Source organism: Ambystoma mexicanum, chromosome 7p (genome assembly GCF_040938575.1).
Source record: "Ambystoma mexicanum isolate Mex_15411 chromosome 7p, UKY_AmexF1_1, whole genome shotgun sequence".
Lineage (NCBI taxonomy): Eukaryota > Metazoa > Chordata > Amphibia > Caudata > Ambystomatidae > Ambystoma > Ambystoma mexicanum.
In genome coordinates this window covers 90,505,207-90,529,511 of record NC_090939.1, presented here as the reverse complement: position 1 = coordinate 90,529,511, position 24,305 = coordinate 90,505,207, and the positions used below count along the sequence as shown (strand labels likewise).

General features: G+C 50.4%; 1 protein-coding gene across 3 annotated transcripts in view; it reads right to left on the bottom strand.

The window, feature by feature from the left end:
• GSK3B (glycogen synthase kinase 3 beta) overlaps positions 1–24,305 on the bottom strand; it is a 1,215,699-nt gene that overhangs the window by 684,520 nt on the left and 506,874 nt on the right. For all 3 annotated transcript variants that reach the window (XM_069635848.1, XM_069635849.1, XM_069635850.1), the window contains exon 3: positions 22,495–22,578. In XM_069635848.1, coding sequence (XP_069491949.1) covers positions 22,495–22,578 — 84 coding nt within the window. The remainder of the gene's footprint in view (positions 1–22,494; positions 22,579–24,305) is intronic.

Below are 24,305 nucleotides of genomic sequence, written 5' to 3'. Positions count from 1 at the left end.
CCACCACTTAATCACCTTCAACATCCCTGCTAAAACCATTAGCCCCACTCCAGACGTTGCGCCTGCCATCCCCACACGTAATAAGCGTGACATAACTTGTGACAAACTCCTCCCTCTCATCCTCCCTGTCCTGAATGAACAAGCACCATTATGCACTGACCCTACTGTTCTGGTTGACACCTTCAACCATACCATGCTCAAAGCCCTCTACTTCATTGCCCCCTCAAAACTGAGAAAACCTAAACCACAAGGTCACCTCAACTCCTGGTTCACACCCCAACTAAGAATTCTTCTCAAAGAAAAACGAATCGCTGAATCACACTGGAAGAATAACCCTACTGAAGCAAATAAATCTAGCATCACCCTAGCTACACTAAACTATAAGGAAGCTATACTCCAGGCGAAAAAAGGCACTTAAACGTATCGAGCAAGCTAAATCTAATACGAAAGAACTCTTCAGAATCCTGAAAGAATTGGAAACCCCCTGTCACGGCACCGGACACCTCCATCAAAGATAGCACCTGGTGCACTAATATCCAAAATGCTCTGCTTGGGAAGATAGCCACTCTCCAAACCAATATTAATGATAAACAGACCAATCTACAATCCAACTTGCAACCTAACACTCTCCCAACTATAAACCACTCCATCCCAGAATGCTGGACTCCTTTCAGCTTCTCTTCCTCATCTATCACTGAAGTGGAAAATATCATCAATAGCCTTAAAACTAACTGCCAAGGTGACCTCTGCCCAGCGCCTATCAAGGAAGCGGCCCACGAGCTAGCTCCATTCATCACTACTCATCAATTCTTCCTTCAACACGGGGACTGTACTGGACAATTTGAAGGATGCCTGGGTTATCCCACTCTTAAAAAACCAACCTTGGATGCCAACATACCTACAAATTACAGGCCCATCACTACGGTGCCGTTCATACTCAAAATCCTTGACCGAGCTGCATACCTTCAGATTGAAGACCATCGTGAAACTAATAAACTCCTGGGGCTAAGGCAAGCACAGAACTGAAACTGCCCTTATTGACCTCAAAACACAGATCGAAGATTTAAGAGACAAGGACAAACTTGCTCTACTACTACTTCTCGATCTTTCTGCGGCTTTTGATCTCGTCAATCATCAAATCCTGTGTCGGCATCTTAAACTTGCCGCACATTTTTCTGACAAAGCCACAGCCTGGATCAGTTCATTCCTGGACAACAGATCGATACGTGTCTTCTCTCCACTAGCAGCAGCAGCATCATCATCACCGGCAGCAGTCACCTGCGGGGTACCACAAGGTTCTTGTGTCTCCCCCACGTTGTACAACGTGTTCACAAAACCTCTATTTGATATTTTGGACTATCTGGGTGTCACATATACTAATTATGCTGACGACACCCAGATACTCATCCCAATCTCAGGAGATTACGTCGCCGACTCTCTCTGTAAATGCTATCTACCTAGTCATCCAAGCCTGGATGGCTCAACACAGACTTTGTCTAAACGACAAGATGACAGACGACCTCATTCTCGGCTCTCCTCAAAAACTATCCAAAGTGGCCCCTGATTTCAACTCCATCATTGATGGTAACACTATCAAGGCCTAAAACGTTAGGGATTTACCTCGACTCTACCTTATCCTTGGCCAGAAAAACAAATGCAGTTTCCTCTGCAGCGACATACACCTGAAAACTTATTACAGCCAGCCGCCCTTTCCTTTCACCAGGCAACTGTGTCACACTTGCCAGGACTCTCGTGCTGTCAAAAATGGACTACTTTAATGCCCTTTATCTAGGCACCAACAAATGCAACTTAAACAAGCTACAAATCATCCAAAACAATGCTATTAGAGCCGCTCTCAACATCCCTAAGACCCAACACATCTCAGATACAAGACGTAACCTGCGCTGGCTCTCTGTCCCTCAACGAATCACACTGAAAACACTTGCTCTCACTCATAAATGCCTATCCAACCAAGCTCCCTCCTACTTAGCCAACAGATTCACCCTCCACAACACTAACAGACCTCGCAGAACTGCTCAGACTAACTGCCTCTCTATACCTCGTTTCAACCTTCAAAGAACTGGCAGAGCCAGCTTCCCAGTAATGGCGGCGAAACTCTGGAACACGTTTCCAGACTTGCTAAGATCTGAACTATCCTTCCACAGTTTTAAAAACATGGCTAAAGCCTGGCTAACCACCCAAGACCCTCCACCTACTTGCCAACCACCTCCCGTGTGGTAGCCAACTCTTGTACATAGGTTATGTCCTCCCGATTACCCGTAACTGCATTATGTATATATGTTTATAAATGTTATTATAGTTTTAAACTGTAATTGTACTGCCATGTCTGCCTTATGTTGCAACTAAAATAAGTGCCTGGATGCCCTCGGGCCTGGTGTGCTCTATAAATAAAACATACAAATGTATCCCCCTCCATCTGCATGTACTTCACTTCCAGGCGTCGACTGACCGGCTGGCTAGAGTGGGGCTTGAACCAAACCTTTTTGGCCAGGGAGACTACATAGGTCTGCAGTGGAATTCCCCTTTTAACAGAGGGGCGTCTCGTGAGGACCTCAGCAAGCACCACCTCTGCTAGTTGCTTGATCTTGGGTTGAGGTAGGCCCAGATACTCCACCAGCCCTGCAAGATATTTGTGGAAGCCCTTGGCCGATGAGGGCGTGTCAGGATCCTCCTCATCCGTATTCTGTGGGTCAGGAGGATCCTGCGTAGTTGGAGGAGTAGCAGGAGCCAGAGGCTGGGGTACAGGGACCGGAGTCAGAGGCTGTGGAGGAGGCTGGTGCGGAACCACATGAGGAATCGGCTGGGGGGGGGGGGGGGGCTGGAGCCAGAGGCTGCGACGGGGCTGGGGGCACCGGCGGACAAGCCTGTGGTGCCGGAAGCATTAAAGGGAGCAGGTCCCTGATGGCATCCTTTAGGATAACCCCCATCCGAGGGGACTTTACAGGCCAGAGGCATGGTAGGGGATACAGATGGGATAGCGGGAGGCTGCAGGAGCCGCTGCATACCCTGCCCATACGGATGCAGCGGGAACCTGCCCTGCGCAAATGAAGGATAGGCTGTAGGCCATGTACCTAGTTGAGGCCAGTCCCACCTTGACACTTGTTCCTCGCCGAACTCCTGGAATGGTGTTGGACGGGTGCCGATGTCTGACGCGGGGGCCATTTTGTCGAGCTGCCTGCTATGAGCCTGCATAGTGCTGCTCAGCAGGCCCAGCCTCCTCCAAGACTCTTGAGTGTGGATTGCGAGGCCTACCCTGATCCTTGGACCTAGACCCGGTAGGTGTGACACCCTTGGCCCGGTAGAGCTGTGTTTAGACACCCCGTCAGACTTATAGCCGGTACTAGGGCGTGGCCCCTCACAATGCCTGTACTAGGGCGGAGCCCCTCAGGTGAAGACCTGGTAAAAGAACCTTCCGGTCCCTCAACACTGTCACCAGGAGGATCCCTTGGCATGTAGGCCAGTAGCTGGAGCAGCCTTAGTGCATGTGCTGGTACAAGGACCTGAGCGGTCCCTCCTGCGTGGGCGAGTTCTTGGGAAGGATTCTTCCTTGCAGGGTGCGATGGAAAATGGAGGCCCTACCTTGGGCCTGGATCGATGTTTCACGAAGTTCTTGAGGTCCTCTGGAGGCGACTTCTGGAAGAGCCGTCTGTTCTTCAGAGACCTCGATGACAGGGCGTTGCACGCTGTACAAGCTTGCCAACCATGGTCTGAACCAAGGCAACGTAGGCAGAGGGCGTGGGGTTCTGAAGTTGGGAAAAGCCTGTCGCAGGATGGACACCTGCTGGACCCTGCGGAAGTCAACATGCGTCAGGGAGGAGCGTGACGCCTGTGGACAGAGTACATGAATGACAAAAAAAAAAGACAGCAGTAGTATTCACGCATGTCATTAGATGGCCGAAGCCAAACCCAGGAGCGCTGGTGAATTCGGTCCGTTCCAGTCGATGCGGAAAAGGGGACCAAGGTGTGGCACCGGAGGGCGGAGTCAGGGCAGTGCATGCTACCAGGGCCACACCCCGTGTTCCTCTAAATTTAAAGGGGAAGGAACAAGTTACTTACCTGTAACTGTTGTTCTCCAGCATGGGTCTGGCATGGATTCACATGCTCATGAATATTCCCCGTCGTCAGGCTGGGAATCCTCGGTAAAGAAAAAAACCAGTATCAGTTTCGTTTCTGATCTGTCTTTCGTAGTAGCAACCAATCACTGATCTCTGCGTCATACTGACCACAGCCAATGACTGCCCTCTACCTAAGCCCCGCCTCTGGCAGCCATCTTCAGATTTGGTAGCACGTGAAGTGGCAGTATGACCAAGTGAAGAGCCGCAGAGGGGTAGGCGGGAGGGTTTGCATGTGAATCCATGCCAGACCCATGCTGGAGAACAGTTACAGGTAAGTAACTTGTTCCTTCTCCAGCATGGGGTCTGGCATGGATTCACATGCTCATGAATAAAGAATACATAGCAGTACACACTAAAAGGCTCAATGTTAAGCATCACATCAAACTCAACATTAAGCAAATCTTACCTCCTCACCAGGCTCACCTTAGGCGAACAGGTTGCGCAGCACTGCTTGGCCGACCCTGGACTCCTCCCTGGAATCCCGATCGACGCAGTAGAATTTCGTGAAGGTGTGCGTCGACCTCCACGTAGCAGCCCTGCAGATGTCCAGCAAGGGCACACCAGATAGGAATGCCGTGGTAGCTGCAATCGCTCTGGTGGAATGGGCTCTCGGACGGCCAGGCAGGGGTCGGTTTGCCAACCGATGACAGTACATGATACAGCTGGAGAGCCATTTGGAAATGGAAGCCTTCGAGAGAGCCTTCCCCTGATTGACAGGTCCAAAGTTCACAAAGAGTTGTGACGTCTTCCGAAAACCCTTCGTGCGGTCCACGTAGAACTTCAGCGCTCTAGCCACATCCAGCGAGTGCAAAGTCCTCTCAGCCGGCGACGGGAAGAAAACAGGCAACACCAAGGGTTCGTTGAGGTGGAAGTCCGACGGCACCTTGGGCATGAAGGAGGGGTGCGTCCTGAGCACTACCCTCGTGTCGTGAAAAGTCAAGTACGGGCCTTGCAGGAAAGGGCCTGGATCTCTCCCACCCGTCGTGCGGAGGTGATGGCCACAAGAAACGCTGTTTTCCACGACAAGAACTTAAACGGGGTCGAGTGCAGAGGCTCGAACGGAGGTCCCATGAGCTTGGTCAGCACCACGTTGAGCTCCCACGCCGGGGCCGGAGCCTTCACCGGCGGGAACGATCTGAACAGTCCCTTCATGAACTCTTACACCAGACGATGAGACCACAAGGACGTCCGCCCTGTGGTTCTGGTGTATCGGGAGATCGCAGCAAGATAAACTTGATGGATGCATGCGCCAGTCCAGCTTTGTCCAGCGTCAGTAGGTACGGCAGTACTTGGGGAGCCGCAATCCGCAGAGGGTCAATCTTCTGTGCGTGGCACCAGACAGAGAACCTCTTCCATTTGTGTCCGTAGCATTTAAGAGTTGAGGACGCCCTGGCCTTTGCAAGAACCTCTCTGCAGTCGGCCGGTATGTTGTATCCTCCAAACTCTAACACTGCAGGAGCCAGGCCTGCAAGTTCAGCGACTTCGGGTCGTGATGGAGGATGGCGCCTCCTTCCCTGGAGAGCAGATCCGCTTCCACTGGCAGCTTGATTGACGGGGACGCTGACAAATCCAGAAGGTCCGGGAACCATATCTGCCTCGGCCACGCAGGTGCGACGAGGATCATCCTGCACAGGGCCCTCTTGAGCTGGTTGATGAGCCGGATCAGCAATGGCAATGGAGGGAACGCGTATAGGAACAGGCCCTCCCAGGCGAACGAGGAAGCATCGCCCATGCTCCTCGGCTGGGGAAACCTGCTGGCGAACCTCCGGCACTTGGAGTTCGTCGCTGTCGCGAACAGATCGATCTGGGGTGTGCCCCACCGTCGGAAGAGGCGGTCCACTAGATCCTGTCGTAGTTCCCACTGGTGGCACGAGCGCAGCTCCCTGCTGAGTGAGTCGGCGATGGTGTTTTTTATCCCTGCCAGATGAAACGGCACCAGAAACATCCTTTGGGCGACGGCCCAATGCCACAGATCCTGCGCCTACCTGGACAGGGCTGGGGACCTGGTTCCGCCCTGTTTCCTGATGTAGAACATGGTGGTGGTGGTGTCGGTGAAGATCCTCACCACCTTGCCCTTGAGGGACGGAAGGAATGACCTAAGGGCCCAAAACACTGCACGGAGCTCCAGGACGTTGATATGGAGGGCCTTCTCCATCGAGAGCCAAAGGCCTCTCGCGTGCAGATTCTCGGTGTGCGCTCCCCACCACCCTTCCAGGGAGGCATCCGTGGTCACTGTCTCCTGGTGGCCGGGGGTCTGGAAGTCCATGCCTGCCGTCAGATGTGCGCGGGTGCCCCACCACCGGATCGCTCGTCGGAAACTCTCGTCGAGTGTGATCCTCTCCTCGAAGCTGCCCGTCGTCTGGATCCAGTGCGCGTCCAGGAACTCCTGCAACGGGCGCATCCGGAGCCTGCACAGGGGGATGAGGTAAATGCAAGAAGAAATCATTCCGAGGAGGGACTTGATGGACCTCACTCTGGCCGCGTCCGCAACCAGCATCCGCTGCACCTTGCCCAGAATGGCCCTCGTCCTTTCCTCCGACGGGGAGGCCAGAAGCGACACTGTCGAGCTTCGCTCCCAGAAACAGTGCGTCTTGCGCGGGCACCAGGTTGGACTTGGCGTAGTTTACGGAGAATCCCAGGTCCGTGAGAAGTTGGACGGTCCTTGCTGTGTGCTCCACGGCGAGCTCCCTCGTCTTGGCTCGGATGAGCCAGTCGTCCAGGTAGGGGTAGACGTGGATCCCCTCTCGACGCAGCTGCGCCGCCACCGGTGCGAGGCACTTGGTGAACACCCTGGGTGCCGACCTTAGTCCGAAGGGAAGGGCTCTGAACTGATAGTGACGCCCTTGGACCACGAACCTGAGAAACTTTCGGTGTCCCTTTAGGATGGGAATATGGAAGTAGGCATCCTCCAAATCCAACGACGACAGGAAATCGCCCTCCTCCAGCTGACCCAGGACGTGTGGGAGGGTGACCATCCGGAACTTCTGTGCCTTGATGAATTTGTTCGGTCGTCGTAGGTCCAGGATGGGACGCCATCCTCCCGTCGTCTTCTTCACGAGGAAGTATCTTGAGTAAACTCCGGAGCCCCAAAGCCTCTTTGGGACGAGCTCGATGGCGCCCTTCCTGAGCATCGCCTTTACCTCCAAGAGAAGTTGAGGGATGTGAAGTTCTTTCCTGGCCACAGGGGGGACGCGCGGGCACCTTCTTTGAAACTCGAGCGCGTGACCCTGGGCTAGGGCATCCAGCACCCAACGGTCGGTGGAGATGGACTCCCACACGCTGACGAAGCTCGCCAGCCGGCCTCCCACCGGGGTGCTTCGGTGGGGGCCCGACCCCACGGCCGGTTCAGTCCTGCTTCAACGAGGCTTTGCCACCTTGACCTCCTTGGCGACGACGGAGGGGTCCGCCTGACTTGCCTCGTCCCCTGTAAGCTTCCTGCGACGACGAACGGGCCGCTTGACGGGAGGTGGAAAATCCGCCGCCGGAACCTTTGCAGGCACCCTTGCCTCCGCCGCTCCGAAAGGGCGGCCGCCGTTGCTGGAGAACCCCAAGAGCCCTGGCCGTCTCTGTGTCTGCTTTGATGGCTTGAAGGGAATCGTCCACTGTTTTCCCAAACATGTTGTTTCCATCGAACGGCATGTCCAAGACTCTGTTCTGCACGTCTTGACGGAAGTCAGTAGCCTTGAGCCATCCACGCCGCCTAAGGCACACGCCGTTGCCCAACTGGCGAAATCCAGTGTCGGCGATGTCCGTCGCAATCGTAATGGCGTGGTCCGACGCCACCTCACCTCTTCCTGCAAGATCTCTAGGGCATCCGCCCTCTTGTCGTCGGGTAGGAAGTCCAGCAGGGGGGCCAGTTTGTACCACAGCTCCCTGTCGTAGCGGGCTACGATAGCCAAGGCGTTGGCCGCCTTAATCGTCGTCGCTGCAGACGAGATGACCCTGCGTCCCATCGTATCCAATTTCTTTCCCTCGCCGTCCGGCGGGGAAGTCTATGTGGAGGCCGCACCCCCTCCCCCCCGCTTTCTTCCTGGCCGCCGAAGAGACGGAGTCGGCGGTCGGCTGTGCCCGGAGGCACAAGGGGGCCGCGTCCGGGACCCGGTACTTCTTCTCGTACCGATCCCTTCTAGCCGGCGTCGTGGATGGGTTCTTGAGGAGGGCGAGTCCCTCATCCCAAATATCGTCCAGTAGAGGCACGGAGAGGACCGTCTTCCTCTTGGCCTCGCGCCGTTGATAAAGGAAACCTTCCTTCTCCTCCGGGCAGAGCTGGAAGAGCTCGGATGCCCCGGCGATCATGGAGTCAAACGATCCAATCTCGTCGGGCGGTGACGACGGCAGATCCTCGTCGTAAACCTAGTCGTCCGTACCCGTCGCGGCCGTGTCAGTCCCCGTATCATCCCCACGAGTCGTGGACGGGGAGGAGGGCTGAACAGGGCACGATGGCTGAAAAGGAGGTGGAGGGTGAATCCTCCTTCTCTTAGGGGGAGGGCTCCCAAAAGGGCCTGGCTCCGGGTCCCCCGTCGGGAGCGGTTCCTCCGCTGGTGGTAACGGCAGTCTCGTCCTTATCTCCGAGCATAAGGACTGTATAGCCAACAAAATGGCCGCCGAGTTGTCTTGCGGCGCTGGTTGAGGGGAGTCCGACGGGCGGTCAGGGGCCCCGTCGGCACCCTCGACGATATCGTTGTCTCCTACGTCGGGATCCCTCCCGACGGGCTGGTCTTCCACGCCAACGCCGTGGCTGAAGACCTCGATCAGCTCTTCCTCAGAGGTTGAGGCCGAATCCACGACGACCTCCTGCCCCCCCTTTTTCTTCTCCGAAGGTTTCACGGGGGTCCTGTCGATGGGCATAAAAGAGGACTCCCTCCGCGGTGGCAGGGAGACTCTGAGCCCCGAGGTCGCCACCACTGGTGTAGCCTCCACAGGCTGAGCCAGGGCCGCCGCGACTGTCTCGATAGAGGCCTTGGCCGGATGGATTAAGGCTTTCACCACCATAGGTGCGCTCACCGCCTTCTCCTTGGGGGGGGGGGGGGGGGAGACACTGCCTCGCTCTCCCTCCAATGGGGCCTTCGAGCTCGACCGGGGCCTCTCCAGGAGCTTCGCCGGGTGCTCGGCCTTCCTCTTACCCGAACCAGAGCGTTGGCTCGTGGTTGATGGTGCCGGGGAGGATGCGCCCTGCCTGGCGCCCGTAGAGCCCGCCCGTTCGGCGCTCCCGGTGCCAGCTGACTCGCGGTGCTTGGCCTTGTGTTGGACCCCCGTCGCCGGGGCGTCCTCAAAGGTCTTAGAAGACCGCTCGGATTTCTTCCTCTCGCCTGACAGGCTCTTCCCTTCCAGCCAGTTGGCGAGACGTTGATGGCGGTCCTTCAAGGTCCGCTCCGATATATTGCCGCAAAACGCACAGTCCTTCTCCACGTGCGTCTTGTCCTCGTGTAGGCAGTAAAGACAAAAGGAGTGTTCGTCCTCCTTAAAGACATTCTGAAGCTGGCATCCAGGGCAGACCCTGAACAGCTTTCCGGGCGTCGAGCTTCCCTTCTCCTGGGCCATGTCCGAGATGGGCCTGAGAAACTTCTGGAGTCCTCCAAAAGCGTAGCTCGACGAAATATTCACCCTTGAGGGGCGTAGACGAATCCGACACGGGTCCCCGTTGATCGGATGAAGAATCGGTGGAGCTTGAGGCTCTTTTTGACCGAAAAAAATCGAAGTTTTTGAGAAAAAACGTGATAAAATAGCACTAACGCTCGAGAGCAATAGCACAAGGATCCCAACACTTGAACGTGCGGTAAAAATCTGAAGATGGCTGCCAGAGGCGGGGCTTAGGTAGAGGGCAGTCATTGGCTGTGGTCAGTATGACGCAGAGATCAGTGATTGGTTGCTACTACGAAAGACAGATCAGAAACGAAACTGATACTGGTTTTTTCTTTACCGAGGATTCCCAGCCTGACGACGGGGAATATTCATGAGCAGGTGAATCCATGCCAGACCCCATGCTGGAGAAGTAGGTTTTTTTCTGGTGAAAAAGGTTCTGTCTCGCGTTCCTTGGAAGGGACACCCATGCAGTATGGAGGAAAGGGGACGGACGTAAGAGTAAGAAGCTGTCGGAGAAATGCATAGTCACTGTTCAGATGCAGTACCGATTGTGCTAATTTCTTAAGATTGCATCATCCATCGCAGTCCAGATTAACTGGGCATTTGATAAGGGAGTAGTTATTAGCACACTTACAAGTCCTTAACTTTCCATTACAAAGACCACCACAAGCATGTGGACTCCAAAATCCTGTTAAGTGTTCGACCCCTTACAAACTTGCGTGTTTTGTCCAAAATGATTCCCACAACTGCCCCCTTGGTTATGGGATAATGCCCTGGGCACTGTAGACGAGGGCCAGAGGGTACCATTGGTAATGTAATACATCTATGCAGCCGACAATACTGCTGGCCACCACACCCACCTCCCATAAAGGAAGTTTTCAACAGTCCATATGACGCCCATCATAATCAAATTTGTTTTTCTAGATGGGAGAATGCAACTTGGTCATTTTTACTTTCAAGAAGTGCCTTTAGCCCACAAGGGTCCCACTTAATTCTCTGTAAATCTACATTCACCTTAATTGCTGGTTTTCCATATAGGTAACTCTTTGTAGTAAGTCAAATTTAACACAGATGACATCTTGATTGGCTTAGGGATGTATTTCCTTCTTTCCATGTATAACAATTTTTTGCCTCAAGTACTATAAATTACCCCCACGGCTATTTGGTTAAATGCTTACACTTCCTGCAAAGGCAAAGCAAATGGAGGTCTGTTGTAATACAGATATGCCAATCAGATCGCAAGCAATTCAGCTGCAAGTTGAGAAGTTTAGGAGTTGCATTATCGAAGGCCTGTGTGATTGCTAAAGCACAGGATGCGGTTAACAGACATTAACACAAGAAATATTAGACGAGAGGTACTAGACACTGGTCTGTCGAATTGGGCAAATGGGAAAGGGTCTATGCTTCTGCTGTCTAACTACGGTATGGGCTGGGGGAAATGAATGGTCTCACGAGTCTGGATATTCAGTGCAATGGGTCCCTTTGGAAAAGCGCATTTGCTTAAACTAGACTACTATACCTTGAAGTCAGAAAGCTAAGCAGCTCTGCTAAATTCTTACTATATGCACCCTATTTAAAACTGTCTGCTAGGGCTGGATGAATACATTTGCTGTGCAAGTAGTTTTTCTACAGCACCAAGAGACTCTTGAAACGCAAAGCTATAAACAGATGTGTTTTTTTCCATGTCAAGTGTCTGCTAAATAGCAAAGATTAGAAACTGATAAAGAGCACGTGCTGTGGAGCGACCCTCACTGATGAAAGTGGAGCATCTCAGGTGAAGGCTCCATAGTCATGCAAAGCATTGAAAGACAATTCAAGTCAAAGTGAAGCAGTTCTCGCACACAGGTGGGAGATGAATACATTCATCTAAAATAGCGCAAGTATTTCCTAGATAGGTTCCTGGCTATCCTCCCACCTTATACTCTGTCCCCAGGTGAAGCTGACCCCAGCACTGCCACCCACACCTGCTCGGTCATTCAGCCCATGAGGCCTGTGTCAGTGGAGGCTTTGCCGCTACCTGGTCACCTCCTCCTACGCCTGCGGCTGACTCGCACTGAGACAGCCTTCTCCAACCTCCTGCATCTCCATCTCTAACACGCTTGATTTCCTTTCCCTTGTCATGAGGATCCGTTTGAAGCCCAAATCCAAGTGCAACTCCTGGTAGGACTTCGACCTCACCACCCTTAAAGCAAGTGTAGGGTGGCTGAGAGGAGGTGGAGGGCATCGGGCTCATCCTCTGACAAACTGGCCTGCCGTTTGCTCCAAATGCAATACAGACTGTCCTGTTCAAGAAGAGAGCTTACATCCAAGCCTGCGTCTCTGCGGCCTCCAACAAGGCCAAACTCTTCAACGTTTGCAAGGAGCTGGCCAATCCTGCTGCAGTCTCCACTTCCCTGGTTCGCTCCCAGGCCCTTTGCACAGCACTTGCTTCTCACTTCACTACTAAAACTCAGGGCATCCTGTCTCCTCTACCTCTCCAGCCATCTCTCCTCCTCCTTTCTCCTCTTTGCCAGTGTTCTCGCCTGGCGATGTTTCAAGATAAGTGATCTATGAAAAGTCTCATCCAAGCATATGCTCCCCTGCTCCTCCAGGACCAGGACCACATCAACACCCTCGCTCCAACCTTGGTCGATTTCTGCAATCACTCTTGTCACTGGAATTTTCCCCTTAAAACCTCCCTTGTGCACCCCCTCCTTAAGAATCCTTCTGCCAATCATTCCTTTCCTACAAACTACTGGCCAATCTCTGACACTCCTTTCCTAGGCAAACTCCTGGAACAGCTGGCCATCTCCTAGCTTACTCTCTATACTGAATTTGTTGGTTGTCACCATGACCACCAGCATGCCTTTAAAGCAGCCAGAGCACATAAACTGCTCCCCTGAAGACCCGTGAAGACATGCGCTCTAATCTTGACGCTAGCCTTCCTTCTGTCCTCATCCTCCTGGATCTATCCTCTGCTTTCGACACAGTCAACCACACCACCCTGATCAATCGTCTGTGACAAACTGGGCATAACGGATCAGGCCCTAGCCTGGTTGACCTTCTACAATCAACCCTCCCTCCGATGGGGCCCTTTCTCTCCACCGCCCCTCTCCACATGTGGTGTTTCCCAGGGTTCTATCCTCTCACCTTGGCTCTTCAATCTTTACATGGCACCTCTGGCCCAACTCCTCTCTAAATGCTCTCCCAACTTTCAGTGTTATGCAGGCGAAACTCCGCTCTCCGTTAGGCTCCACTCTCACTCATTCCTGACTGTCTATCCGCGATTCAGGAACGGTGCGATTCCAACAAGCTCTGCCTTAATGCCAGTAAGACAGATCCTTCTCGTTGGGACCCCTGCTCCCACTTTCCCTCTCACTCTGGCCACCCTCCTTCGACCCTCTACCTGCACCATCCTGTGAGGCAAAAAAGCAAACAAAATCTTGTGTCATCCTTGACTCCACCCTCTCCTTCTCTCCTCACATCACGTACATCTCTAAGTCGTCCCACCATCGGCTGCACCTCCTCAGAGTTATTCTTCCTTTTCTCACTTTCGCCCAGAAGCTCAGTGTCTCCAGAACTCTAGTTCTTGCTAGGCTGGACTACCACGACAGCCTCTTTATAAATCTGCCTGCCTCTAACTCTTTGCCCTTTGCAACTAATCCAGAACAGGACTGCAAGACTTGTCCTTGGCCTCAAGTCCAGGGATTGCATCTCGCCACTGGCTCCCTTGGCTGCAAGGATCAAGTCCAAGACCCTCTGCATTGTCCTCAAGACATTCTGGGTCTCGGGTCCACACTACATCCACTTCTCTCTTCCTAAGCATTTTCCACCAAGCCCTCTGCTCATCCACCTCCAACTCAAATGCTTCTCCAGGCATAGTCGGGGTAGATCTCTATCCTGAGCTAGCGCCTCCCCCTGGAACCGCTTCCCTGCCTCTCAAACTTGAGCAGGACAACCTAAGGTTCCGGAAGCAACTCAAGACCTTCCCTTTCACTTATCCCTTCGCTCTCTCCCCAATTGATATACTAGTCTGCTGCGCTAACTGGTTACCTAGCCAACCTCTGAACCTTACCGGGCACCAGGCTCCTTCACGACCAGTAACCCCTTGCACTGCCTCCTAGCCTACCACGCACTTAGCAACTATCTGCAACCCTAAAGTCCCCTGCCTCATTTTACTTACACGAGCCGGCCAGCCCAGCAGCACTTCCTTGAGCTTTGCCTAATGCACCATCCCACCTTCACCCCCCTGGCACTTCTCTCCCCCCGACCCCCAATCCCCCCGCACGATCTGAATGAAGCAAGGCCTATTAAAATAGTTTGTTTTGTCTCCCCTTCCTTTTCTTGTCACGCCTAGAAACACTTGTGTACAGGCACGTTATGAATAAATATCGTATCAGAATGTGCCCACGTTTGACTGCTAGGAATTAGAGTGTGTGTACTACACTTAAGCAAGACTACGCCTGAAGCATAATGGAAAATGTTAAACTAGCATGGCATGTATAAAATGGAATGTGCAGTTACGTTTCCTGAGTTTTACAACTAAAACTTTAAGGATACAATGTGGGCTGGTATTTATTAGGACTTTGATGCCTAGTTCCTGCAAATTCCACCTTCATATCACTTATTATATAACATTTGACATCTCACAATTTGGATAGATTATATAAATATACATACAGATACGCGCACACACCGTGATTTATCATGAGAATTGTAATTTTATATTGTCAAATACTGGTGTTTTCTGGGATTACAAGCTCTTTTCAACCCTCTAAATACCACAATTGAATGGCGAGAGCTGCACAGAATAAATACCTGGAGAGTTTAGGTTTAAACAATATACACATAGGCAAACTTACAGAGCGCTTTGGGTATGTTGAAAAACCTAAAGTACTGTCTTTCAATACAGTGATTAGCACAATGTTACATTCTGTAAATCCAGTTATACTGCACCCATCACCATTGCAGTAGTCGTACTGCTGGGCTAGTCTGATAAATTGGCATATTGTGGCCTTGCCCGGGTGTCGTCAGAGCGTAGATTGTAGAAAGGAAACACTAGCGATAGTGACGGGGTTGATAGGAAAGGAATTAGTTGCTTACCTGTAACTCTTGTGCTCTAGCATGGGTCTGGCTGGGACTCCTCAGTAAAAAAGTTTTGCTTTAAGCTTAAAACAGCTCCTACCCTCTATAAGCCATCAGTGTCTTTTGGGTCATACTGCCCGCAGACAATAACACTCGTCCTCCTAAGCTCCACTCCTGGTGGCCATCTTCAGATTTGGGAGCACACGTAAAGTGGCAGTATGAACCAAGAAGAGCCAGAGGGGAAGGAGGGACGGTTCACATGGGAATCCATGAAAGACCCATGCTGGATAACAAGAGTTACAGGTAAATAACCTGTACCTTCTCTAGCATGGGGTCTTGCATGGATTCACATGCTCATGAATACGATTACACAGCAGTACATATGCAAAACCACGGGAGGTTGCAAGTCTCACAGAAGCAATACAGGTACTCCTGGAACAGACTCGCCTCGCAAACCGGTTGCGCAGCACTACTATGACAACCCAGGACTCCTCCCTGGAATCCCTCTCGACGCAGTAGAGTCTCATGAAGGTGTGGGTAGAGCTCCACGTAGTGGCCATGCAGATGTCGAGCAGGGGAACACCAGATAGAGAGGTTGTCGCTGCGATAGGCCGGCCTAGAAGAGGGCGGTTGGCCAGACGATGACGTTGCATGATGCAGGAAGAGAGCCACCTTGATATGGAAGAATTAAACAGCACCTTCCTGGGTCCCACCGGAAAAATAAAATTGATAAACAGCTGAGACGTCTTCCGAAAGTCTTTTTCTGTGTTGAGCCGGGTGCACAGGAACTTTACGTTCTGCGTCAGCAGCACGTAGGATTTCGGATAGATGGAGAAACCGAGTCAGTCCGAAGATGTACGGGCTCTGCCGTGGCTTGGTCGCAAGCCCGTAATAGCGGGATCGAACAAGCCAGCCGTCCAGATTCAGGTACAAGTGTATCCCCTAAAGTATAGCGGCGCCGCCAACAGGGCCGAATATTTTGTCAACACCCTTTAGAGCGGATTTTAGGCCAAAGGCAGGGCCTTGAATTAGTCTTGCCCCTAGATGACAAAACGCAGGGACTTCAGGTGCTTGCGATGAATGAGGATGTAGAAATATGGATCCTCCAGGACAGGGACGAGAGTCGCTAGAAAATGCCCCTCCTCCAGCGGTTTGAGAACCTGCTGCAGCCTGACTATCCTGAGTTTTTTTTGGTGACTAGATGACTAGATGTACTTGTTTAGCTGCCTTTTGTCCAGGATCGGCCGCCACCCTCCTGACTTCTTCCTTACCAGAAAGTATCTGGAGTACACGAGAGCCACAGAGGCACAGAGGGACCGGATCTATTGCCCCTTTTCTCAACATGGCCTGAACCTCCTGTTGTATTTGGGCCATGTAAAGTCCTTGACGTGTGACAGGAGGAATGAGTGGGCACCTGCCTTGGAATTCTTAAGTGTGCCCCTCTTGAACATCCAGCACCCATTTGTCCATAGTGATCTTGCTCCACTCCTTAGCAAAGTTCGATAGTCGGCCTCCCACTGGGGTGCGAGGGGGCGGATCCATGGCCGGTTTAGCCCTTCTTGGGTGTCTGCATCCTGGAGACGATGACTAAATTGACCTCCTCTGCCGGAGGCCTGGGAGTTGCCCCTGTAGGCTTCCTGGGTGGAGGAGTGGGAGAGCTGATGTTGGGGGGTAGAGTACCCCTTGAAGACTTGGAAAAACTCCCCCACTGGGACCAGAAGGATGACCTTTGCTGCAGGGTCCCCAGAAAGCATATCATCTGCCTGGATAGCCTGGAAAGTCATCTACTGCCTTCCTGAAGAGGTTGTCTCCATCGAAGGGCATGTCCACAACCGTGGACTGCACATCTACTCTAAAGTTCGTGGTCTTCAGCCAACCCTGCCTTCGAAGGGCCACAAAGTTTCTCAGCCTGATAGAAAAATCAAATCTCATACATACCATATCACCATATCAATTTACTTACGAAATGGAAGGAAGATCCACTAGAAGATACTTCAGTCATTAACACGCTTATTTATTGTCTTCAGAAAGTGATGCTAACCAGTTAATTTCTACTGACATACCCCAGAAACAAACAAGATTCATTAGACCCATTACTGCAATTTCTAGATGTGTTTAGAACTGAATCAGGAAGAGTAAAAGTAGTATATCCCCTGGGGCAGGTAGTTCACCAGAAACCATATGGAATCCCTGAGAGCAGAAAACAAATTATCCCCGAGGAGATGGAGGCTATGAGAAAAAGCAGACATTATAGAACCATCAAAGTCCACGGTCATCTATTGTATTGGTTGAAAAACCAGATAATCCCTGGAGGTTCTGCATTGATTTTAGGAAGGTCAATGAGCTATCAGTTTGACAGCCCCGTACCCAGGATAGATTACTTAATTGACAGATTGGGTGGTGCCGTATATATTTTGACTATTGACCCGACGAAGGGTCTTTGGCAGGTGCCAGTTAATCCCATAGATAATCCCAAAACAGCCTTTTCTACTCCTCTTGGGCCGTCGCAATTCAAAGTGATGTCTTTTGGGTTACACGGAACCTCTGCTATTTTCAGAGATTTATGGACCAGGCGAGTCCATATTTGTCATTCTGTGTGGTCTACATTGATGGCATTATTCATAGAAAAACATGGCCTGAACATATGTCACATTTATACCAGTTTATGAAAAGCTGGGCTCACTGCGAACCCGAAGAAATGTCATCTAGCTAGATCTGCAGTAAAAGCTGCGTTTATTTGTGGGTGAACTGAAAAGGTTAAAGCTGTTAATGAAACACCAGCTCCAAAGACTAAAGGAATTAAGGGCATTCTTGGGGTTAGTTGGTTATTACCGTAGATTAATTCCAAATTTCTCTACCACTTCTGTGCCTCTTACGGATGGGCTTAAAACTGCAGAACCCCAAAAACATAGTGCCGTCCGGAAAACCAAACCGGTTTCAATACAGTTTATCTTACAAAAAGACACCTCACGTTGGTCTTGGGACAGTATAATCACAAAATCATGACTGTATAGAATATCCTATCCTCTACATTAGGGGGTGGTCTTCTGCGGGAGAATCACGTGGGGGGTGGAGGGGAGCAGGTCAGAAAGAGTGGAAGACCCTCTTGTATAACTTTTCCCAAGACCCCAACCTTCTAATGGCCTATTGTAAAATAGAAACTGTTGAAAAAGCACATTTGACATTGTGGACGCCATGTCCCACAATTCTTAAAGTACTGGGACGAAGAAGAGGACTACAGAGGCACAGGAAGGCAAGCTACAGCCTTTTAGGGATAAAGGCCTACACCTGAGGATGCTGGGGGCATACAAAGCTCCCCTTTGGGTGCAAGCAATGAAGAGCAATATGTAATTTTGTGTTTTACCTTATTTTATTGATGTTAAAGCATAAATCCTTGGACAGTATATTGATGCATTGGAAATGTGCTACACTAATGTTGTAACCTGTGAACCAAAGTGATTAAAACAGTTTTAATAAAATAAAAAAAAAAAGAGAAACATACCAAGGCAATTTATAAAGAACTAGAATTGCCCAAGCCAAAACAGGCATTTGGGAATGTCAGTGTTTGTAAAGATTATTGCCCATATGTAAAGGAAGTCATAAGAGGAAGTTGCTTAAACCCACATCGCCAAAGTCAAACAAGTGTACGAAAGTGAGAATCATTATCAGCATTTGGTTAGTGTGGAAGGGGAGAAACAGGATTGGCACGAGGGCTGCCCTTCTGATAGAAGGTATTCAGAAGTAGTGAAGATGACTTGTATCGAGTGTGGCAATCACAACTGTGTAACAAACAGCACCGTGTGGTTCTCGTTTCCCGTGGAGACATTTTTAAACTTGATGTTGTGGAGCAATAAGCAATAGACATTGCTAACCTGTGTGAAGCTAACCCTTACCACAGAAGTAATTGTAGTTGGCCCTAGACTGGCAGAAGAGTACACCAGAGCATACAACTTTGCAGCAGTAGGCCTGGCAGGTGAGTAGACCATTGAAGTTCTGGGGTGTGGTTAAAATGCTTGAAGACGAAGAACCACCAATGTTGTGGATTAAGGCAGAATCATCCTGACAAATTAATATCACTGAAGCAAGTGTGTAAACTGCTGCAGAATTATTGTCAAACAAGTGGATTTGTGAACTGGTACAGAAATATCCTGACAAAGACCTTTTTGTTGAAACTAATGAAATACGAAAATATTCTTTGATGATGAAAAAAGTTGTTTTAAGATCTTTGTCGCAAGTGGAAAAGAGGAGAACTTTGTTTAACACTTGTTAACTGTTGGTTAAATCCAAGTTGGAACTTTATGTTATCAAGTTGGAACAAAAAGATAACTGAAGTGGAACTGTTATGAGACAGGAAATGCTTATCCTTTTGGAACTATTGAACAAAATGCTGATTGAATCTGGGGAGGGGGTATTTACCCAGATAAGGAGAAACCGTCATGATGTGAACTGAACGGTTACATTTGTTGCATTTGATCTGCCATATATTACCTTAAGTTGGTTTATGTATAAATGTGATGGACAGAAAACATGAGTGTTTCCTTTAGTTTATTATGGGTGGGGAGATATTCGTCAGGGTAGGGATAGTGAGGGGGTGCGTGGCCAACCGCCATGTTGAGCGGACGGGTCTCCTGAGAGCTCCGTGCTGTTGTGCCATTATAAGCTGTTTTAAGTGACTTTAACGTGCTCCGGAACCCTACAAGTAGCACCATTCGCCGCAGAACCTCTTCAGCAACTTTTCAAACCGTCTCCCAGGTGAAGAAGTGACGGCCAACGCCTTTACCCGGCGTGCGAAATGTGTCGGTGAGCAGATCCAAAATGGCGGCTCCTGCGCCCTGATCCCTCAAAAGACCGGAGTGCACTATCACCACCGAGGACGCTGCCCGCCGGTGGGGGAAGAGGATCCTGGGCTGCTGATCTGTGCCAGGCCTGGGGGAGGGAGAGGAACAGCTGCACTCATCGATTGAGAGGACCGACCCCAACGCCCCTGCCTACGGCGCGCGACTAGGCTGAGGTGTGCCCTGGATAGTCGCGGGAGGCCCCGGCGTGAGCGGTGGCCGGCCGGCGCCGCAGAGGTAGGCGGCGCAGGGGAGGACCAGCACGGACATACACATTGGCGGCTGGGTGCGTGGGGCCCGTGGCCGCGCATTACTCTGCCCCCCTGCGCCTGACCAACGCAAGAACTTGGGCTTGCCTCCCTGGGGCGCTGAGACCCCGGCTGCTTCCCCCCCCCCCCGTCTGCACCTGGCCCCTGCCTGCAACCTGACGTTCCGGCGGACCGTGAGGCCCACTCCTTGGGGAGTCCCCGTGCTCCCACACTACCCACAGCCGACAACTGGGAGGGCCTTTCCGGCGCACAGCGCGCCTGCTGGAACTGAGGTACCCTTTTCTTCCCGAAATTGGCCTGCTGCCCTGCAGCTTCATATCATTGCTTCGTGGGTCCTGCGGCGGTAACGAGACACCCCTCCGAGGCTGCTGCCGGCGGCCTCCCGCCTACGCTCCCGGCACTCTGTGTGGTGAGGCCCTGGGCTAACGATATGTCTGGGATAAACAGCAGGCCAAAGCAGCGCCAGACCACGATGGACACCTTTGCAGCCAGCGAATCCCCAAATTCCGAGGGCCAAACAAGGCGGTCTCGGACGCTCAACCTAACCCCGCGGTAGCTGCGGCTACAGAGCCTAGTAACACCCAGATTCTCAAAGCCATCAAGCTTTTCCAGGCAACGATGGAAAACAAAATCGACGCCGTTGCCACAGACCTGGGCCTCCTGCATCAGGACGACCGTACCTGGCTGGCAGAACCGAGGCGCTGGAAAACACAGAATCCAAAACTCACCTCCTTCGAGGCGTCGATGAGCTTCAGCAAAGGGTCAAAAACTTGGAGGACAGAGCCGAGGAGGCGGAAGGGAGGGCTCGCCGGAACAATATTCGTCTCCTCGGGCTGCCAGAGGGTTCTGAAGGCTCCAACCCCACTAACTACATAGAGAACCTTTTCTACACGAGGTGGGAGCTGGAAAACTCTCCTATTGGTGATGTAGAGCTTATCTAGCTCTACATCACCAATAGAGCGTACCTCACACCTGAAGCCATATCCAGATTCACAGGTGCTGGAACCCAATTATGCCCCAAATGCAGTGAACCCAGGGCAGGAATGACTCATGTTCTGGGGCTGTCCAGTGATTAGGGAGTTCTGGTCACAACTGAAGGACAGAGTGGCCGGCGCAGACATCGAAGTTGAGGTGGACGAGCCTACGGCCTGTATCCTGGGCAGATATAGGCGAAACAGGAAGAACAAACCCCTAACCAAGCTCACAGATCTTATATACATAACTGACAAAAGACGTATTGCCATGGGGTGGAAAAGCCCCAGAGGTCCACATATGCCCCTATGGTGGGGAGACCTTACGAAGTGGATTACAGCTGAAACCGCAGCGTGGGAAACGCCTATCCATGTGCACAGACTAGATTCCAGCGAGGAACTACACCGTTGGGTGGCCCTGACAGTGCCCTTGCTCCACCCTAAGGTGGAGGATACTGAGCGGAGTAGAGGGTTGCCCGGACACGGGCACAGACTAGAGAGGAACAGTGAACTAAACGTGGTCTCGGGGGTGGGAGATGGGTGGGGTAGGGTTGTGGTTATTACCTTGATATGCTTGACCAATCTCTAATGATATCAGTTTGTTACCTCATGTTACTAAACCAATAAACACATTTTAAAAGAAAAGGGTAGGGATAGTGAGGCATTTACCCAACCTTTGAAGTTAATAAAATGGCATCTTCTGAAAAACCTTCACCAAGTTGTCCGCCTCATATTCTGACCCCTCACAATACCCCCACCGCGCCTCCTTGCAGGTGTGCCTTTAATGTAAGGTTCAGGCAACAGGCTTAGCTTTCTTCTAAAGTGTGAAAAGGTAAACTTGGGAGGAAGTACAGGAAGGCTATATCCCAAGCACAAAGAAATAAATAAGTCAGCATGCAGCAGCTACACCGCTGGTTACATGCCCCAGTAGATGTGCAACTTTAAGGGGTCTCGTATAGCACAAGATGAGTGGGAGCAAGAAGCTAAACACAAGGTGTTGAGGAGTGCAGACTGGGAGAGCCAGTTTACTATGTGCTGGTATGTTTCTACATACATTGTGTATGGAGCCATGTGTGCGTTATTCAGCCGTTTTGTGAATCTGGCGGGAAAGGGTTAGTGTTCATATGGTGATCATGCAGGGAGTGATGGACCTGGTGGTGTTCCCCTGCAGCACGAGTGTCAAATCAATGTGTATAGTATGAGGCACCATGTAGAACTGGGAACAGGTTAGTGAGGTGCAAATAATATAAGACACGCATATGGGAGGCATAACTTTGGATAGAAGGCTACAACTTTAGAGGTAAAGATACAAGAAGCTGCACCTTTCACAGATGAAACCGCAAGCAGTTGCTATAAAAGACATTTCTTACAGTAAAAACCTCAACATCTCTTTATGACTGAGCACATCAAACAATTTGGAGCGAAAATCAGCTAGTGCTTGCTCCAATTCCAGCGACACTGCTCACCCAGGTGGATAAACAACGACAGCGAGAATGGAAAAGATCGGAAGAATACAATTCTGCCCAAAAGGACAAGAGAACTAGTTTGCTCAACACCAGACATTAAGTGTTCTCTTTAGCTTGGTACTACGAGGAGGGCATTCATGTTTAAGAGCTTCATGGAGAGTACAACCCACCTTCTCACCGCTGGAGTAAAAGAAGTAGCGCAATCGGACGATGTTGCAATGGTCCAGCTTCCGCATGATCTGGAGCTCTCGGTTCTGTGTATGAGAAAGAATGCGTGTTAGAGAAGATTCACTAAACAAGAGCAGCCTAGTTTCTTCAACCCCCCTTCCTGCAATTAAAAGCAAAGCCTTCATTTTGGTTTACTAAAAGGGTATGTAGTCATTGCACTTCCCCCTCCATTAAGGTGCATCACAATCGCACACCAAAACATGTTTTTGAGCTTCGCAAACTTGGCACTGCCCCTAAATACGTTTTCTGTATGGTCTTTAATGACATGTTCTACGTTAAGGGAACTTAGTCAGTGTGGAGTGTTCCATTAGGGACCTAGCAATTCAGGGTTTTCCATCCACTCCACATTTTACAGTACACCTTTACAGTATACCTTCAAGTGCAGCGCCATTTGATGCTTATGCCATCATGAACCAGACTACTCAGTCACAATATACAGAAGTAAGCAGAAAAATGTGACTCTAGAAAATGCACGGTCAAACAATGGGGACGAATGGCAAGCAATAGGTCAGGAAAAGTATGACTACATGACTTCCTGAGAAACGCCCAAAATCAGAATACAAAAGGACAAGGACGTCTGGTGGACAGTGTGAAAAAAATCTGAAGACAGAAAAATCCAAATTTCTCAACTCAAATGCCGAAAAAAGTAATACAACCCACAAAAACGATTATTGCAAGATTGCCGTTATATAGCAAAACATCCCAAACTCAAAAATGTGATTAAGTACATGTTGGTTAACAAACCAAAGGCACACATTATAAAAACACATTAAGATGCGTATACAGAGCCCTAAATATATCAGTCCCTTAAGACATACAAAGCCTCCTTCTAGGGCAAATAGTTATTGGTGTCTATACAAAATACATTTATAAAGCAACCTGCCTATAGAGACATACAAACATTGGTGAGGGTTGACAAAAAAGAAACAGTTTGTGTAATAACTACACACTGACAGGAAGTTAATTGACAGATTATCTTACTTTTCTCCACCTATTTACCTCTATTGAGACAGTTCACACCAGAAACTCCAATCAAATAATTGAATTCCCTTAAGGGTACAAAAAGCGTGACCCGGCTCTATAGAGTCTAAACAAAGAGGGGAGTGACATGGGACAGAAATCATCAACAATTGCCAAAAAATAGAAAGGGAAGTATTTTATTCATTTAGTGTGCATTTGGTAAGGTGCTTATACATCAAGTAAATTGTGTTTTAAAGCGCCCTTAGAGGAAGACTATCCACATGTGGGAACTGAGAAATATGCACAGTAGTTCAGAAGGATCTGTGGACAAAACTTGAGAAAAATTACAAAACGTTTTTGAAAAGGAGGCAGTCGCACTGGCCATAAAAAGTAAAAAGTAAACAATGGACAGTTAAAATGGGAACGTGAATTTAAGATGAGGTGAGAAACAGTAAGGTACATTTGAAGCACCCCAACAAAATTAAATAGTAAAGAAATAAGCAGGCGAGAGCAAATATTTTCAGTGGATAGACGTTGCTATTTATGGTTAGGAGTGCTCCTATGTGCAGCATGCAGGTTGCGATTTCCATTAAAAACGGACACCGCACAGGAAACATGGTTAAAAGGGGAAATTGCTGCTGTTAAAGACAACCACTAGACCGATACCAAGCATATAAATGGCTGGCCAAGGTGGCACAATTCATGTTTGTTTAAAGGGAAACGAGACGGATGAACAAGATAGCCGGGGCGGCCATGCTGGAAGCACAATACTAAAACCGAGATTGTATCCATG